Source organism: Dermacentor albipictus, chromosome 2 (assembly GCF_038994185.2).
Source record: "Dermacentor albipictus isolate Rhodes 1998 colony chromosome 2, USDA_Dalb.pri_finalv2, whole genome shotgun sequence".
NCBI classification, from domain to species: domain Eukaryota; kingdom Metazoa; phylum Arthropoda; class Arachnida; order Ixodida; family Ixodidae; genus Dermacentor; species Dermacentor albipictus.
This window is the reverse complement of record NC_091822.1, coordinates 181,006,285-181,025,584: the sequence shown is the minus strand read 5'-3', so window position 1 is coordinate 181,025,584 and position 19,300 is coordinate 181,006,285. Positions and strand designations below refer to the sequence as shown.

The 19,300-nt window shown below is 46.7% G+C and overlaps 1 protein-coding gene across 2 annotated transcripts in view; it reads left to right on the top strand.

The window, feature by feature from the left end:
• Positions 1 to 953: 953 nt before the first annotated feature.
• Positions 954 to 19,300, top strand: part of LOC139056361 (uncharacterized) — a 28,330-nt gene continuing 9,983 nt past the window's right edge. The window contains exons 1-5 of one of the 2 annotated variants that reach the window (XM_070534540.1): positions 954 to 1,080; positions 5,256 to 5,313; positions 6,878 to 6,969; positions 7,855 to 7,959; positions 11,689 to 11,739. In XM_070534540.1, coding sequence (XP_070390641.1) covers positions 1,036 to 1,080; positions 5,256 to 5,313; positions 6,878 to 6,969; positions 7,855 to 7,959; positions 11,689 to 11,739 — 351 coding nt within the window. In that variant the 5' untranslated portion in view covers positions 954 to 1,035. The remainder of the gene's footprint in view (positions 1,081 to 5,255; positions 5,314 to 6,877; positions 6,970 to 7,854; positions 7,960 to 11,688; positions 11,740 to 19,300) is intronic. The other variant, XM_070534541.1, reaches the window with a different exon arrangement.

Here is a 19,300-nt window from a genome sequence, read left to right as displayed (position 1 = left end):
CGCATGCGAGCCCGGCAGTTTCCTTTGCGCCAAGGATCCAAGAATAAGATATGCAAATTAATAGCGTTTAATCAAACGCTTCACGAAGGCTTCGCTTCACAAAGATTGCGAGATTTTCCAGAAGCCAGCACTCGTTTCCCTGGCAGCTTCATAGTATTCTCGGGTGGATGACGAGTTCCGGTAACGATGACGACGATGACGATAATTATCATAATGATGACAATGATGGTAGGTTTGGTGGTGGTGATGATGATGATCGCTAATAATATCTCCTTTAGGTCAGAGTGGCGACGAATATAGTCACCCATCATGTGTGATTGGGGGTTATGTCGCAATGTAGCATTCTGCCTACCTCTGCATTATCTCGTAAAGTTATCTGTACCAGGGACGATTCCTTTCATCTAATAAAGTGGCGAGCAGAGGACGGAGCGCGGATTGTCAAATCTTTAGGGGCTTTCGCCCTTCCTTTTGCACAATTTAATTCTGCGACTTCCACATTTGAGCAAGGTACTACTGAGATAGACAATAGTAGATTCAAGACTTTTTGTGAAGAGAGGGAAGATCGAGGCGAGTACAGATGGGAGAGGTAGGCAATATGCTAGAATGCACTATTTGAAGTAAAACCTCATTGCCTCAAGCGGGCTATGTAATCTCTCTGTCGCCGTCCCGTTTCCATGGAGATACCAACAGAAATCATCATCATGGTTGCTAAGTGCAGTCAAAGGTTTGACCGAGCCGGCGCCCGTTTCTTACCGGAACACCTAATTCTGCTAATTTTTTTATGGTCTCAAGACTCGTTTATTTAACATTCGGCACTTCTTATTACTGGAAGGCATCTGCGTAATTGAAATCTCATCCTTTATGATTCCTATTATTCACCTTGTTTTTCCGTCCAATTAATGGTTTAAACCCACAGCCTTCTCACGAGGCGCGCGCACATTGAACGTGCCAAAGGCAGAAGAAGAAACGACCCGAGTTTTGGCGTCACGGAACAAGCCAGCAAGCTCTCGGTTCCGCGCTGCTTCTCCTCCCGCGATGCAAGACCTGCGGTTTCTCCGCTGTATTCTCTACTTCTGCACCGTAAGTAGGCGGATCGAAACAGTACCAGGCCTATTTATGAAGATTATTGCTTATTCCCAACAGCCATCCTTAGTGATGTCTCTTACGACGCTTCTCATGGGAAGCGAGTATCTCTTAAGATTTGTGCGCTGCTAACCTCCTGGTCGCGGGTTCGATCCACGTCGTGGCGGCAGCAACTTGTTGATGAGAGGCACGAAGGCACTTTTACTCAGATAAGCGCACGGTGAAGAATCCAATGAGATAAAAAAAAACTGGCTGTGGCTTAGCTAAGGTTAAGCCCAGGATGCGAAGCATACTAGCCTTTGTTTTAACGCGACAGCGTTAAGGAGCTCGTGTCGCAGAAAAGCCGGTGTCGTCGGCGTCGGCTCAGGCGTACGGCGCTTCCTCAGGCGTATATTTCGTTGTCGCGCCGAACGCTGCGTTGCTCGACGCTCACCGCGTCCGATGCGGGGCGCGTAGTCGCTGCGCCGTAGCAAAGCCATTTCTCTATAGCAAAGCCACCTAGAAACAGTCTCTGTAGCACGCCGCAACCTTCGCTTCTGATTCCAACGAGCAGCTCTGCCTCTAGGAGGCATCTCACCTCGTGAGTGTCAAGCAGAGGCAAGCGCAGCTGCTTATATACCGCCGCGACGCCGCGAGCGACGGCGCGAGTTGGAGCCCCGTTTCTCCTCTGTCATAACGTCACGGTGTCACGTGATCAGCCTTGAAGGCGACGCCGCGAGCGATGGCGCGAGTTGGAGCCCCGTTTCTCCTCTGTCGTGACGTCATGGTGTCACGTGGTATTGAAGGCGACACCGCCGCGCCTAAGGAGCTGGGTTGAGCTCTAGTAATACGCTTCGCATAAAAATAATCCGGGTTCTCCCACTGCGGCATGCGTTATGTTGTCTTCAACCATAGCTACTGGTCCGGTGGTAGTGGTAAGGGTTTTAAGGGGGAAAATAATTTCTGCAAATTACATTGTGACTGCTTACATGGCTACACAGGCAAGGTATCAATAAAGCAAGGCACAGCTAGATATAACAAACGTCTGAGACGCTCAGAACCACCGGACTACTGGCCTACGTGCACGGAGGAAGGAAAATAAAAAAAAAAACTAGAGAGGCCCTACCCACTCCGCGCTTTAGGAGAAAAGTGTGGTTGAAGACATGTGGTAATTTTTGCTGTAGCGGCCATGTTGTCGGAACACAATGGCGGTTTGGCTATGGTGGGCAGTCCTCAAGCGTGTACTGCCCAGTATAGGTCTCGTGCCGTGGCAAAGGCGTCGTTTATACAGGATCGCGTTACTCTCCGTGTTGTGTTCCGCCGTTTTATATAGACGGTGCTCTCCCGGCTGTTGCTGTGGCCAGGTGAGAATGGAAGAAATAAAAAGCATGAAACGAGTGCGCACGCAACGCCGTGAGCCACGTATACACGCCATGGAACAAGGACGATCTGGGTACATATTACCCGTCTCTGGTGAATCCATGCTAACGCGTCATCACACACTGAAATCGCCGTGCTTACAAATATGTGCGATCAACTCCTAGCAGATCAGTGTCAGCGGTGCAGTGTTCTCGCTCTTGAGAAGGGACGATCCATTTGTGGCACGCAAAACAGCCATGTGGAATGATGCGATAGAAGCGGCTCCTCTGAGTAAAGCTATGTTCACACTACGGTCGTAACGCGCGTAACAGCTCTTTCGGCGTATCGAACGTAACGGCTGTAAAAACGTTACGGCAGTTAAGCCGGCACCTTTGTTCACATTTACTGCTGCGTAAATTACGGCTTTTACAACAGGCCAATCAAATTTGGAGCTGCAGAATCGACGTCACCAGCGGTCCAATATGACTCCTGTCAACATGCGAGCGCTGGCCGAGATCGAAGAAATTCACGCTCAAAACAAACTTATAGTCATGTATTCAGTCGCCCAAAGACGACGGAGGCGACGCAGAAGGGTTTGGGTGCGGCAACTATTTCTCGATAGGGCCGTAGACGGCGATTTTCACAACCTTTTCGCCAAGCTCCGAGTTGACGCTGCGATGTTTCATAACTTCATGCGCATGTCGCCCCCGCAGTTCCGCTTCTTTGAAAACCTAGTGAGACCACTCATCGAAGTTCGGAGCATGCACCTGCGGCCATCGATTTCCCTAACGGATAAACCACATGAACTGAAAACAGTCTCGCAAGGCGCACTGCACAAACTTTCACGAACACAGCCAACCTAATCGTGCGCACGGAATGGCGGAAGGGCACTTCCCGCTCCCGGAGCTGTCTGCAGACGGGAGGACGGAAGTGTCGTCACCGGTTGTTGAAAACCGAAAGCTTATCGGTCATTGGCTGTGTCGCAACGGTCGTAATATAACAGTCGTAAATGTTGCCGACCCTTTAACACTCTCACCCACGATTTTTGCCTGAATTGCGCACGTTGTAACCTTTACGTTCGCAGTGTGAACTAGACGCATACGCTTGTTGCGCTTCCGCTTACGCATGTTACGAAAAATAGGCGCCTTACGAACGTAGTCTGAACATAGCATAATTAAGGGACGAACCCTCCTTACAGCAGATGTGTTATCTGTGTGCTCGAGGGGCGAAGGTAAGTGAAGGTTGGCGGATGCCGTGCAAGAGTGGACAAGGCCCGACAGAAGAACGTGTGCGCCTGCGCGCACGTCGAACGGCGGGTTGTCGCATGTGTAGGTCCGGTCAACGCGCTATAGCTGCACGCATGCGCGCTTACTGTTCGGCACCCGACGCATGATAGCACAGAACTTTGTTTACATGAAGGTACACTTATCGTGAGAACAATATAAGTGTGGTTGTGGTCAGTGTATGTAACCGCGTATCGACGTTCTCCTCTGCTGGCCTCTTCGTTGGCGCGCTGTGGCTCGTCACATCTCCACCGCGCGGACGCCCGGGAATTGTTGAATAAAGCAAAACGATTCCCGTAAAGCCACGACAGGCATACGTGTTTGTTCTCATAAACTGCAGGTGGGCTAGCCATAGGGCCAGACATGCCTAAGGTGTCCCGGCGGTCTTGCGGTACGGTGAGAATGCACAGATTTGTTTCAGAAAACGGGCAAAAGTGGAGGGGACCAACCGGTCTTACAGTCTGACCTGTGGAGTTCGTTACGAACTCCTTTCAATGCTACAACGCAATACTCTGACGAAATTACTTAGGCAACGGTGTCCCGATGGTTAACACCGCGATCGGATCCATTGGTCGGGTCGCTGTGTAGGGTGTGCGCAAGCCACGCCATCTCCCGGCATCACTGAGTTTAACAAATAGTGACGTCAGGTCTTCTTCTCTGTTTTTACTTCCACCATGCCTACGTTTGTCCCAACCTACACCAAGGCTTCCTGGCGAACAACGCAGGGGAACGCTCTTACACAAGGGGCGCTAGAAATCTACCGGATCGTGGTTTACGAATGCGTAAAAAATTTTTAACTTTTATGTTTTACTCATCTTTGTGTTACCTTCAAACCTTGTTTTGTAGTAAACGAAGCTGTAAATACTCCTGTGCCTTGTACAGCCCACGAAGCAGTCTACATAGACATGTACACGTTAAGAATTGTCAACAAACTTTTATTGAGGGTCACTCTCAGAAATGCCGTCTTCCTTAAAACGGAAGTGCGAACCGCATACACCATGATTGAACTTATACAGTTGAAAGTCATGCGTTTTTTTATTATTGTATACAGCATATGAGTATCAATTTTGAAATGCTGCCATTAAGTATCGTTAAGTGTGTAGAGATGTGTCTATCAAATATTTATGCACGGTTTATTTCAGAGCTTGAAAATTTGCGATAATGGCTTGGCATGTATCATTGGATGTGTCTTGTATTTAGTTTTTTACTATTTGCTAAAGATATTGAAGATCATAAATTTATGCAGATGGTTTACTCTTTGTTGTGTTGTTAGCCCTGCAAGGCTGAACTTAACATCGGTAATGTTAACTAACTTTTTCAATTTTTAGTTCAGGCATCCTTTTATTTTTGATGGAAAATAAGTAAATTCAAATTCAAAATTCATTTAGCATCAAGCCTTGGCTTAGCTAATAGTAACGTTGGATCAAATCAGTCAACGCTGTCAGTCAGACAAATTGAATAGGTAGATAAATAAACCTATTTAATTTAATATATTCGTGCCAACGAGCATTCTCAAGAGCCTAAGGATACATTTCTGTTGTTTCTTTGCAGGCGAGCAACATTTTTTGGGTCGTTGCAAGTGTCTTGTTTTTCGGTAGTGGACCCAACAGTGAGTAATTATTGCTAATAATTAAATCTGCGCACCTTGCTAGTCCGGACGTCCTTAGGCATATCTTTTTACGACTTAAATCACTCAATTCCATGCTATCAGAGCTTACTTTGCTTCCTCCTGCACTGCTGGCACTATTCAATGTTTTTATGACGACTTTTGTGACAATTTATACTCATATTTAGCAGCGTATAGCTTCAAATGTATGGAAATGGTTTTGTTCGCTATGCAGAGATTTATTGCCAGCCACTATGGAGGGCGCAGATATAAGAAAAACACGAAAGTTGCGGTCTTCACAGGAGCATTTTGTCCATAAACAAACCTTTTAAGTAAACGACGTCATTCGAAGAGCAAGTCGAAATGTCGAACGTATACTTCCAAGATGACTCCTGTATGTACCTAATTAGATAATTCATTTATTGGTTAGCAGAAGAGAGCAGGCCACTGTTTTTGCCCTTGTAGGAGCGGAACGCACATCATGAGGCAGAACAGCTACACGTTGAGCTTAAGGTGCAATTTGGTGTCAGCTTTAGATGAAGGTACCGTGTTTTCTGGACTATAGACCATTTTCACGGCATCATGGCGAGCCCGTGGGCGCCGCCATCTTTGATCACGGGGTGACGCGTCCATGTCTTGCCTCAGCTGCCTCCGTTGCCTCCGCCTTTACAATCGATGTGCATGATGCCGGTGCGGCACAGCAAACATCTGTTTCGGTGGACATCTTAGGCGGCGCCTGGGTGCACGACACGAAGCTTTTGCGACCAGAGCTTCAGACGACGTGCAAGCGCTTTCGGAACTCATTACGCCACGTCCAAACGGTGCGAGCAGCCAATACGGCGCTTGTACTAAGAGCAGGAATAGAAATATATTTCAAGCGGTCCAAACTTTCCGCTAAGGTCTTTGTATTTTGCTCTTCGTTCTTCATTTGCCAATCACGTTGAAGCAATACTTTCTTGTCACGTGAACTTTAAAAGCTTAAAAGATTAAATTGCACGCGATGTGCACTGTCTTTAGGTCCGGGCTATAAAGGTGTTTTTTTATATATATATATATATATATATATATATATATATATATATATATATATATATATATATATATATATATATATATATATATATATATATATATATATATATATATATCGGAGGCGCGCTCGAAGACAACGAGGCCAGTCCACGCCTGTCACATTTTGCCTCGCTAACTGGCAGAAATGTACGAATGTCTTCAAGAATTCGAGGTTGATATGTCGTGGTGCGCCAGGTTCACGAAATCACCTCAGGGATGAGCAGCCGTTCTTCGAATGCAACATGTCTGAAGTCTTTGGATTTGATGCCCACATAAAAAGTGATATAGAGCGGTTCTAGAATTGGCCGCTACAAGCAGTATAACCGAGAAATTATGCTTTTCTACACCTTGATAATAAAATTTCTGCTCAGCTACTGCACACTGGTGATCACGGAATGCAGACTCCTGTTTTCGAATGAATTCACGCGATGTGAACCACTCTTTTACCATTTACCGGAGCACCTGCTCCGCCTTCATTGCTGCTCCTTTCATACAGAGGATGGAGTCATCTTCGCCATTATCTATGGCGTCGGATGTGCCCTCAACCTAGTCAGCGACGTAACCATGCTCTATGCGTTGAGAAACCCGGTACGTGAACAGCGTAAGCTCTCGTTTCCAGATTTGTCTCTTGATTAGAATTTTCTAGGATTGCAAACAACATTGGCGGATAATCGCATCGGGCGTGACGTGTTTTCCGGAACGCACTTAGTCGCCAGTGTCCTCATACAGCGGTTCTAGGTTATTTAAGTGTCGGAATTGAAAGCCTTGAGCGACCTTGGTACTATAGAGGGAGATGTCTCCGAAGATTAATTACCAGGCGCACTATGAAAAAGCGACGATATAGCTCATGGAGTGCATAATTATGATGTCATGGCTCAGAATTCACATGGACAGCATAGCGTGCCAGCCCTCGTGCGATAGCATCCGAAACGAGGTGGTGCCTGTTTCTGGTTTGCACGCTTCTCCTGAACGCTCCGCAGTGCAGGAGGCAATCGCTAAGCACCACGTTCTCCCACATGGTGATGGGATGCAGTTTGTATGGATTCACTAGGTGTAAATTTCACTCACTCATCCTACCTTCGGCTACCGCATTAAGGTGATGCGTCTTTATGACGCAACATCACGCACACGAATTCGACGCGGTAACCATGACAGGGGACAGACGCCAGTGTCTAATTCAAGTAAGCTTGGCAACAGACAGCTAAATTGAAACATTGAGCGCGTTAGGGTGCGTTTCGTTTCACCGTTAGCAAATCTGTCGCGCAAGAACAGAGGCCATTTTGTGTCTATTCATTTCGTTATTGTTGAAACCGAGCTGCATATCTTCGTAATACGTGTGTCCTGTCGCATCACTGCACCATCCATGCAATTCCATTTGTCAGGCGAAGGTGTTTGCCTTACATGCCAGTACTGCTTAGAGGAGCGCCCTTGTATGACTGCTGATTCTTGTCGTCAATTCTGTTGCAAACGCAGAGTCAGGCAAAGCAGAAGTTTCGACTGTTCCTCATCTGGAACACCTTGTCTACCTGCGGCTGCTACGTCACAGACCTGTTCTTCAGTGACTTCTCGAGCAAGAACGTAAGACACCGCTGTTCGCCAAAGCTGAAATACTTCTATGGTGAACCTTAGCTTGTTATGCAAATCTTACTTTTTGTTATTTGACGAAACGAGCAGACACTTCCTTATGTGTTGTCGATGGATAATATACAGGTTGTTCCAGCTACGAAAGGAAAAGAATAATTAATACGATATACGGTTATGGGAACAACGGTGTTCAGTCATAAGCTTTCTGCCGCCTTCGGTATAACTCTTCTGCACTCAATATCTGCCTAACCAGAAGGAATTATTAAAGGCTTTTGAATAATTTAATCAAGGACACGACTTCCAATTGGAAAGTTCTTATTGAGTCAAGAAACATCCCATTCAGTTGTTGTCAGTAGGCTATCTCTTGTGCAGTTATTCTTCGGTGCATTACGTTTAGCACGTGCAATACCAGAAAATGTCACCTGATTACCTAAGTTAGTGTCGTAACAGTAGCGATCCCGAAATTGATCTCAAGCGAATGGCCGGACTCGGAAATCCTCTGGAAGTGACAAGCTGTCGTTGTTGATTTAATGGTGTTGGCTTCCCTTGATCGCGAACTGCGTGTAACTACGCATGATGATAGCAGAGTGTACGCAGTGACCACCTGGTCACCGGGTCATGCAATGTGCGTATTTAGTTCTTGCGAAACACCGCTGTGATCTGTGTGGTGGTGTCATGACATGGCCATACACGTGATCACGCGACACATTTTCTATTTCGCTCTCAACGCGCAATGTGTGGAAAATAATTTCAGAGGACATAACGCGCTGAAAGCGATGGAGTGGCATCTTTTAAGACACCATAATACATTTCCCGTGTGAATTGAAGCTATAACTCACTAAATAAAAGGCTTTTAATTTACGATTAATAATTATACGGGTAATTAGTACACAAAATTGTCTTGGTGGTGGAAAAGGACGTATGACCGAACACCATAGGTCTCATAATCGCATATGGCGCCATAGTTTGTAAAAGTTTGGTTAACGATTGTTTTAATTACTTACTGTGTATATATACGAATGAAACCAAATGCGACTTTCTGCCGCCATTATACGGGGGGCTGCTTCAAATATTCTGAGTCGTACGCTGCTACAATATCAAAGCGGGGCCTTGATTTGGGACGCGTTAGCGACGGACTCGCTGTGATGGCCGCAACCTCGAAGTGGTATACGCAGCGATAAAAATGGCCGTGACTTTGACGTTGATGGTTTAAGCTGCACATGCAGCGGTGTAGCCTAGTGGCGATGGCGTCGCGTTGCTGATGTTGAGGTCGCGGGTTCGTAACCGCCCGCGGCGGGAGCGTTTCCATGGCAGCGATACGTAAGAATGCTTCTGTGCTTAGATTTCAGCGCACGTTGAAGAATCATAAATGAAGAAAATGAATCCGGGGTGCACCCCCGTATACGGTGGGCCTCATAATGATAAGGTCAACTCTTGCGCACGCAATATCTCAGAACTTGTGTTTTTTTAACATTCCACCAGTTATGATCGCGGACTTTCTAATCATTCAGCTAACCGAAGCTGCAGTACTGGGTGCCTCCGCATTTCGAATGCCAAAGGCCACAGAAGTCAGACAGCCAACACTACCAGGTTTCATAGGAAGCTGTAGCATGGGAGCATTCCCAATCGTCCACAGGGCAACTATGAACGGCTACAGCCAGTCATTTCAGATTTCTCTGAATTTGTTCAGAGACGGATAGAAGTGCGTGAGTTACGCGCGCCGTGGTGACGCTGTGGCTATGGCTGTGCTGCAGCGGATATCCTTAGACCACTCAGCCCATCCTAATGGAATGCGAAGGGATTCACCCAATGAGACTCGAAGGCAACATTCACCTTCCAGAAGCGCTTGGATTTAAAGTGGACCGAAAGATGAACCGGTCAGCAGTCGAGTTAAGTAAGGGACGGTTAGAGTATTGGTGAAAAAAGAAACAGAAAAGAAATTGACACGACCGGATCCGTTACAAGCATAGGTAGCGGTACAACGTAGATAGAGAAGTTTTCAGCAAGGGAAAAAGGATTAAAGAGATGTACCCGAAAATTGGAGGACGCTTTAGCTTCGCCTTCAAGAGTGGAACGCGATAGCGTTCCCGTCGAGCCGCCAAGGGGTGTAAGACAATGCGCTACGGCGCAGCGATCACTTAGCGGGCGCCCCGAATCGGACTTTGCATCCACCAATCACGCGGTGAGCGTTCGGCGCGGCAACGAAACGTGCACCTCAGCAAGCGGAACGAACCAAGGAACTCGGTGTCTCGGAGAGAGAAACGATCTACGCCAGCTAAACGGCTTGATCGGCACGGACAGCCGGACCGCGACGCGCCATGAAGGCCGACGCGATCATGGGGCTGACGCCTCGATGAGATCGTCCCTCATCTCGCTTGGGAGCACCACGCAGACGCATGACTCCTCGTAAGCAGCTCGGCGCACATCGCAGGGGACGCATCGCACGGGACGCATCGCAGGGGACGCCTCTGACGTGATCGCTGCGCCTTAGCACCAAACGAGCTAAGGCGCAGCGATCACGTCAGAGGCTTCCCGCATCGGATTCTGCACCTAGGAATCGCGCTATGAGCGGAAAGAGGGGCCGCGTCGCCTAAACACGAGAGTGCGAGTGACGCACGCTGGAAGTTGGAAGGGGAGAGAGCGAGAAATATTACTAAACGCAAGGATAGTGGGGCATCCTCGCACCGGTCCCCGCACGGCCCGAAGGGGTGAAGCGGGCAAGTGGCGCGCCACGTGTCGGGGCAGCGCCGCCCATTGCGGGGAGGGGGTCCTCTGTGTTTGCCGCAAGATGGCTCTGCGTGTGCGCAGAGCGGAGAAGTGTAGCGAAAACGTACTTTGTTTTTCGTGTAACTGCGACTTCTATAAGTTACAGGCTCATAATTACCGATATACACCGCAGTATAACTTTGTACGGCACGTTTCTAAGGCAACACCGCATTAAGTAGACGCGCTTTCGAGCCGCCTTGAAGCAGCGAACTCGTGGTTGAGTGGTAGCGTCTCCGTCTCACACTCCGGAGACCCTGGTTTGATTCTCACCCAGCCGATCTTGCAAGTTGTTTTCTGTTTACGAAACGCCTTCCGGGATTTATCGCTCACGGTCGACACCGACGACACCGGCTTTTCAGCGACACGAGCTCCTTAACGCTGTCGCGTTAAAATGCTAGAATGAGAGGCACGTCTAGCATGCGTGAACAACTGAAGCAGGCTAGGTGACTAGTGCTCACCACGCCATTTCAAAGGGGACATAAGTAAATCCTCATAATAATAATATTAAATGCTGCCACCACCATTACCATCATGAGATGCGAGGATGAAATCCTGGCCACGGCGCCAGAATTTCGTTTTATTAATTAAATTAATTAATTGCTTGCGGTGCTTAACAATCTGATCTTAATCAGTGTGCGTATGAGACTGCGCTCCATATGACCAATTCCGTGCAGTACAGCGAAAGTGTTGGACACGTCCAGAAACGAGATCCAGAAGAAGGGCTCCTCCATTGTACGCGCGTCTGATCGTTCGACGCCGGCTGCACGGAAGCTTCACGTAGGGATTACTCAAGTACAATGGGCGAGTCCTCCTTCCTTCTCTCGAATCTGTGGCTGGCTCTCGTTGTCAACGATCTGCTGACAAGAGCGCTCTACTACACTGCATGAACTGCCAGGAGGTCATTCGTGTTACATGTCAAGCTGCAACGATTGTTTGTTTGCACTTTCTTCTGTTTAGATAAAACTTGAAAAAGACCAGTTGCGAGACAAGGACGAAAAATCGTTTCGAGTATGTGCAACGAACGACGCCCTTGCTTCTCTCATTGATTGTGGCGATTTCCCGAGCAAACTAACAGACAAACAATAAATAATGTACCAGACCTGTTAACGCGAACATTGACGAAGAAAACGTGACGCAAATGACGAGCAGGGAATTAGCTTTAAATGTCAATTATCATCTTATGCGGAGTGGTGCGAAATATATGTTTGTAATACGATAAAAGCAACACTGCACGCCTGGAGAAAGCCACTCATGAACGGACCGCAATGCTCGGCGTTGCAGCTTCTTGGAGCTTAAAGCGGTAATGACAGCAATACCGAAACTGTCTGCAGAAAAGCTATTACAAATTATTATTTAGGGTGCTCTGAAGCTAGCAGAACCTTTCTGATTGGTTACAGGTTTAGGACCTTCATTCAACGCATAAAAAAAGAATTATCGAAAATATTACGTCAATGTACCCCTTCTCATGTATGTTTGAGTTACATTTCAACCGCCTCGCAGTAGAAAAAACGGTGATTTTTCTTGTAAAGGTAAGACTGCAATGTGCTTTATCCTGTTCATTTCTGCCTAAAACATTTCTCTTCGTGGTTGGTCAGCTTATCCTGGAGCTTTTACACGCAATGAGAGCATACGTCTAGACGGGGCGGAAGCAACCGTAGCATCCGAAACCTTAAGCCCGAGCTGTATATCGGGGTGGCGACGTCGCTACGCTCAAATTTTCGGAAATCCGTCGCGTAGAATGGCCTGGAAAACATTACATGTGGTGTGACCAAGATGTCTGAGACCGCGATTATGCAACCTACCTTTACCACACCGCCGCTCGCGTGCGCCGCTGGGGTTCCTGGTAGCGCGACCAGATGGCGCTCGCAGTCGTGCATTTCGGCATTTCCGGACTAGTTTTGAAGTGAGCGAAGCTCGCAGTAAAACTGAGCATGAAAAACGGCTCAGGAATATGGAAGAAAGTAAATGGGCTGGGCGAGTGTTCAGGTATCTGTACAGGAAAACATTGATTCACAGTGAAGGAAAAGAACTAGGAAGCTTACCAGCAAGTATGCGGCCTGTAGGGTGGGCCACACAGCAACAAAGAAGGTCAAGCGGAAAGTCAGAGAGGCTGAAATAATCTCATGGGTGGCGGCAATGGAAAAGAAATCTGCCATGAGTAACTACTTAAGAGGAAAAAAAAAGAAATCAGGAAAAAAACAATTTATGATAACTCAAATGGAAGCTCACAACTTTTCGAAGCGAGATCGGGATGCCTCATAACACGCATCTAGAATGCGAGATATAAGAAGGAAGAAGAAGCACATGGTTGCTGCGGTAAAGATAGGGAAACTATGGAGCATGTTTTATTAGAATGTGAAGATATCTGCTCAGGGGTCGATTTAGGCACCACTGGCCTCCTTGAAGCCCTTTGGTTCAGCGAGAGCAGTGGAAAAATAAACATGTCCGCAATATGCATTAGTAAGAGGCCATTGGAGGATTGGTGGAAGAAAATTAGAGAAACGACAGAAGACGGAGACGTACACAACACAGTTCGCGATAGGGGATCAGAAAATTTGGGTGTCGTAGTTCATAATGTTTTTTTTTTTTTAACCTAAGTAGGAAGGACATTAGGCAGTACAACAGCAAGAGCTTGGAGGCGCAACGCATCCCCACATTCCAAAAAGGACGCTCATAGCATCCATCCATCCATCCATCCATCCATCCATCCATCCATCCATCCATCCATCCATCCATCCATCCATCCATCCATCCATCCATCCATCCATCCATCCATCCATCCATCCATCCATCCATCCATCCACCCACCCACCCATCCATCCATCCATCCATCCATCCATCCATCCATCCATCCATCCATCCATCCATCCATCCATCCATCCATCCATCAATCCATCCCTCCGTCCGTCCGTCCGTCCGTCCGTCCGTCCATCCATCCATCCATCCATCCATCCATCCATCCATCCATCCATCCATCCATCCATCCATCCATCCATCCATCCATCCATCCATCCATCCATCCATCCATCCATCCATTCAGCGCGGACACTGAGTTCCGTCGTGGAGCAAGCAAAAGCGAAGCTCGGAGAAAATGCCCACGTACGCAACATTGTCATAGTAGCAGGCAGCGCGCACGCACCCAGGATTATTTTATTCGGGGGGGGGGGGGGAGGGGGGCATCCGAAGGTAACGTTTCTATGCAAATGAGGGGAGGGGGGTACCTTAACAAGTAGAAGTGTTAATAACGCCCACCATTCGCCATAAAGACACTTGAACCCGCAAAAGAGAAGTGAAAAAGGTGTATCTCACAGGTGTACCTGTGAGATACACCTCTCCTTTACTAGGCCAAAAAGGAACCACATCAAATGGACTTGCGCAGGAAAGAAGCGCAAGAAGAACACTGCCAAGAACAATTAAAGAAGCGAAAGTGTTAAATAAAGATCTCTATGGTAGCATACTACTTAAACAAAACAGCAGTTGACAACCAAGGTACGCTGCCCACGCGGGGTTCTGTTACTCCGCCAGCCAATCACAGAAGCAAACACAATCGTCGTAATGCGGTGTTTTCAAAATGGCGTCGTACTTGATACCTCCGGAGCGTCTACTATTCTTGAAGAGTCTTTTCATCGACAGAAGCAATGAGGTGCGCAAGAGACATGGGCAAAGTGTATGGAGTCCGAGCATTTCACTCTTTTAAAGTCTACCTGCCATGGTTACTTAGTGCCTATGATGTTGGGCTGCGATGCGCGAGGTCGCGGGGTCGAATCCCAATCCCGGCCATGGCGGCCGCATTTTCGATTGGGGCGAAATGCGAAAGCACTCCTGTACTTAGATTTAGGTGCACGTTAAAGTACCCCAGGTGGTCCGAATTTCCGGAGACCCCTACTACGGCATGCCTCATGGTTTCGGCATGTAAAACTCTATAATAATAAATAAATCTTCAAAAGACTTTTTACTCATTAGCCCGTTTTACTCATGAAACTTCACTGCCTACTGAAATGCAACTTGACAATATACTGCATAGTTGCAGCGAAGCAAGTAATTTATTTCAATTCAATAAAAATTTAAGCATTCGCCATTGCACATAATAGGCGAGGGAAAACGTATAAATTTACGGGCTTATGATTTTATTTTTTGGTTATCGCCTGATTATTGTAAGCAGGAAAGCTTTGAAGTACGAATTATTTGCAGCCTCGCGGAGGAACAGTGGCTGGCGGTTATGAGAGCGTACGGGCCTTCACTGTAGACTTGAGTTGTATCCGACTATAGCAGAGCTTTTGAATTAGCTCTGGTAGAATCATAGAGGAATATCCATTTGCAGAAAAATCATAGTTGTTTTGGATCCCTCGTTTGCTGCTCTACTAAGTTAAGTGCCACAGCCGACTCATATTGTTATTTGTAAAGTTGCGAAACGATGTGTGTCCGTCACTCCTGTACAACCGTGTAGAGCGCAGGACGCTGCGGTTCTAGACGTACTGCGTCCACCGCGGAAGGTTAGAAAATACACCTACACATAAGCACAGCAAAGAAGTGGCTACTTCAGATGGCTCGACTGATAACGGTAGAAGCGTCATTCAAAACACATGGAAGTGTTCTCCACTTTCGGCGGCGTTTTCTCTACTTCCTTTTTAAATAAAAAGATGTTGATCCACAAAGATTTTCAAAAACAACGGTTAAATTTGTTAATATTCGCTTTTTCTTCCTGTCAGGCTGTTGGCTTGGCTCTCGCTCTTAGTATATCGCTTAATTTCTCAACTCCTTGTGACTCTTGTTTCCAGTTGCCAATTTTGCACGAAAAGTGTGCTGTACAATTATGGACATATACCAGACGAGGTAACGGGAGACAGTGATATTGCTTAAGGGTTTAAGAGGAAGCTTTAACACGGGGGCTCCTATCTAAACACATTTAAAAGAAGAACTCGTTTTTCTCGGCGACTGCGGCACCAAATTTGACGAGGTTTGTTGAATTTCAAAGAGAAACTTACAATCTCATGACTGTTGGTTTCCAATTCTTTATTTTGCCGCCAATTTTATATTAAAAATTTGGCATAAAATTGCAAATTTTCAGAAAACGAAACCATCCGGTGTACAACTCTCTGACTCAGCAAGGAAAAACAACATCACAATACTGTGAGTTGCATCTGATGTTACATCCAAAGAGGACATTTATATGTTACACATGAGTCTAAAAAACTCTAATATGGAATTACAACTTGTGCTGAGCCCTTGTACACAATGCAACGAATTCATGTAAGATATAAAATGACCTATCGAATTTGTCCGCTTTGAATGATCTAATGAATGCCGTTTACAGAACCACGATATCTGTTTTTCACAGCTATTAATTTATAAACTTCGTGGTTTATTTTTCCGAACTTTAGAATTCAGGCCATAAATCAGGCCATAAATCGAAATTTCGCTTCCAGAAGTCACTAGAGTTTAGCTTTCTCTATCAAACGCAATGAATTTGATTAAAATCTGGCCAGGGGCTATCTAAAAAAAAACGTTTTTGTGTTTTACATGTATTTGAATGGGCTGCGTCGGAGTTGGGCCTGAGCTTAACCTTCATCTTAAGAGTTATTCCAGGGTTTGATGATGGACTCTGTTTCGCATTATTTTATTTCCACCTTATCTCACCCATATCGCGGGTATATGATTCAGAGGATCTGCCACCGTCGCGGCGAGTCGTCACTCGAGGAAATAATGAAGCAAAAGGACAAGTTAAAGCATCTGGTGTTTTGACCGTCCGCAACTCGTTCCACGAGCATACAGACCGGGTGACCACGAACAGAATCCCTTTCCTGGTCCCGGGATCAATCTAAACGAAGAAGGTTGAACTAACGAAGCAACAGCTATGCGCATGACCGTTGAATTGGAGGTTACAACTGAACGCATATCGAGTTATTAGCTCGGGCACCGAATCTATGAGAAAACTGGCCTTCACACATCAGGAGATGCCGATGACTACCGCCATCCAAAACGAGTGAAAAAGGTAGCAAAATGTTAAAAATTAAATTGTGGGGTTTCTGATTATAAATCACTTTCTGATTATGAGGCACACCGTAGAGGAGGACTCCGGAAATTTCGACCGCCTGGGGTTCTTTAACGTGCACCTAAATCTAAGGAGAGCACGTTGTTGGGCGAGTCGGTCGTACATACTTAAAGAAGGGAATTGCGCTAAAAAAGACACGGACGAGTAAGTACATGGACGGGCGCAAACTCGCGACTGATTTTATTCAGAAGGAACACAAATATATATACCTAGATTCTTATTGCCTAATCATTGCCTAAGCGCACATGCCAAGAACGTTTTTTCTTTCTTATACAAATTTATACTGGAATCACTTACACAATCATCACCTGACTTATCAATGAAAAAAGCTTCTGCGAGTTCACGTGCTACCTGGTTACGACTGCGCCTTAAGATTTTGCCTCAACAGTCAGATTGGCAGGTTGCAGAAGGCTGGTTTTCCCGTTTCCGTCGTGGCTGCTGTGGCAGAGAAGCTTCTGCAAAGCTTGAAACCTAGAACACCTCAAGATGGTGGCGGTCAACCGAAGACCAGACCGGCGGTTCTCCCCTATATTCATAGGGTCTCCCACAATCTGAAGAATGTAGCCAATCGCTACGGTGTGCCGGTGGTATTTTCTGCCCCGCGCAAGTTGGCCTCTTTGTGCCCCCGGATTGTCTCCGGCGAGGAATGCGTGCGAGACTGCACCAAACGTCACGCCACCCAGTTTGTCAGGTGTTCGGTCGGGGTTGTGTATGAAATTCCCCTGACATGTGGAAAAGTTTACATTGGCCAGACGGGCCGTTGTATAAATGAACGACTAAGGGAACACAAGCTCTCTATGGTTAACGAAAAAGGGTCAAATTTGCCCTTACATTGCGGCGCATGCCCTTTGGCTACGCCTGATAAAGCATGCCAGCCTTTGCTGGCTAGAACCAAAATCTTAAGGCGCAGTCGTAACCAGGTAGCACGTGAACTCGCAGAAGCTTTTTACATTGATAAGTCAGGTGATGATTGTGTAAGTGATTCCAGTATAAATTTGTATAAGAAAGAAAAAACGTTCTTGGCATGTGCGCTTAGGCAATGATTAGGCAATAAGAATCTAGGTATATATATTTGTGTTCCTTCTGAATAAAATCAGTCGCGAGTTTGCGCCCGTCCATGTCCTTACTCGTCCGTGTCTTTTTTAGCGCAATTCCCTTCTTTAAGTACCTAAATCTAAGTACACGGTGTTTTCGCATTTCGCCCCTATCGAAATGTGGCCGCCGTGGCCAGGATTCGATCCCGCGACCTCGTGCTCAGCAGCCCAACACCTTAGCCACTGAGCAAACACAGCGGGTTAGCAAAATGTTGACCGCCAAACAGCTGTGCAGTCTCAACATTGATTTGGCCGCGATTTAGGAATGTGTGTCAGGAGTGATGGCGTGGGCGGGGAGGGGGTGTATGCCACTTAATTTCGGGAAGGAGGGCATGTACCTTCCCAGGCATGTACCTTCCCCCTGGCTACATGCCTGGCAGGTGGGCTACTAAACTACGACTACTAAACAGAAAAAGGTACAGGACTAGCCCAGCGCTTGCCGAAGGGTGCAGACGACTTGCGCAAGCTGTCCCGTCCGGTGCAGATCGTTGTGTGCACGGTGCCAGAGGTGCCTACAGTCACGCACGAAGAGCCGTAGTGGCTGCTAATGAGGTTATGTGGAAAATGAGCCTAGAGAAAGGGTTCGAGGTTCTCGAAGCAAACATGGAAGTGAGAAGGTGTGGTGGTTTTGAACGAGACGGATCCACCACTTCAATTACAGGCATGGACGAGAAGTTGGCTGCCGACTAGCTGGTCACACTGTTGCTTTTTAGGGGGCCCGTGGGCGCTCACAAGGCCAGTGTAGGTAGTAATCAAGAAGATCCCCTAGGGGAACCTCAGAATAGCATAGCCGTCAATAATAGAAAAAGGAAGAAAACAACAAAGAGAGCTCGCCATGCAATAGCCTACATAAACATGCAGGGCGACAGAAGAAAGTAAAAGTGGGTAGAGGTTGAGGAGCAGTTACACAGAGAACAAATAAGGGTGTATGCAGTTACAGAAACGCGCCTTAGAGACTCGGAAGAGCCGCCAATGATAGAAAATTATGTTTGAGAAGGGTGCATCAGAACTAAGTCGGAAAGAAATAGAGGGGAGTCGGAATGCTCATGCATCAGGGAGCCAAATGAAAAAGAGTAAATTCCAAATGTCGAGAGCATCTTTGGTTATCAGGTACAATGAGTGGAAAGAAAACTTGGCTGGGCGTAACGTACTTGTGGACTGAAAAAAATTGCAGAGGAAGGAATCAAGAGTTAGTGAAATTCCGAAATGCTGATATTAAAGGTATCGGCAATGATGCCGAGAGTATGCTATTAGGTGACCCGAATACCCACGTAGAGAATCTACATGGCTATACCGAAAAGAACGGGAAATAAATTCTAGATCTTTGTGAGCAAAATAATCTATTAATCCTGAATACAGGGCCTAAGTCTGACGGGCACACCACGTGGTTAGTGGGAAACCGGTAAACGACAATTGATTACTG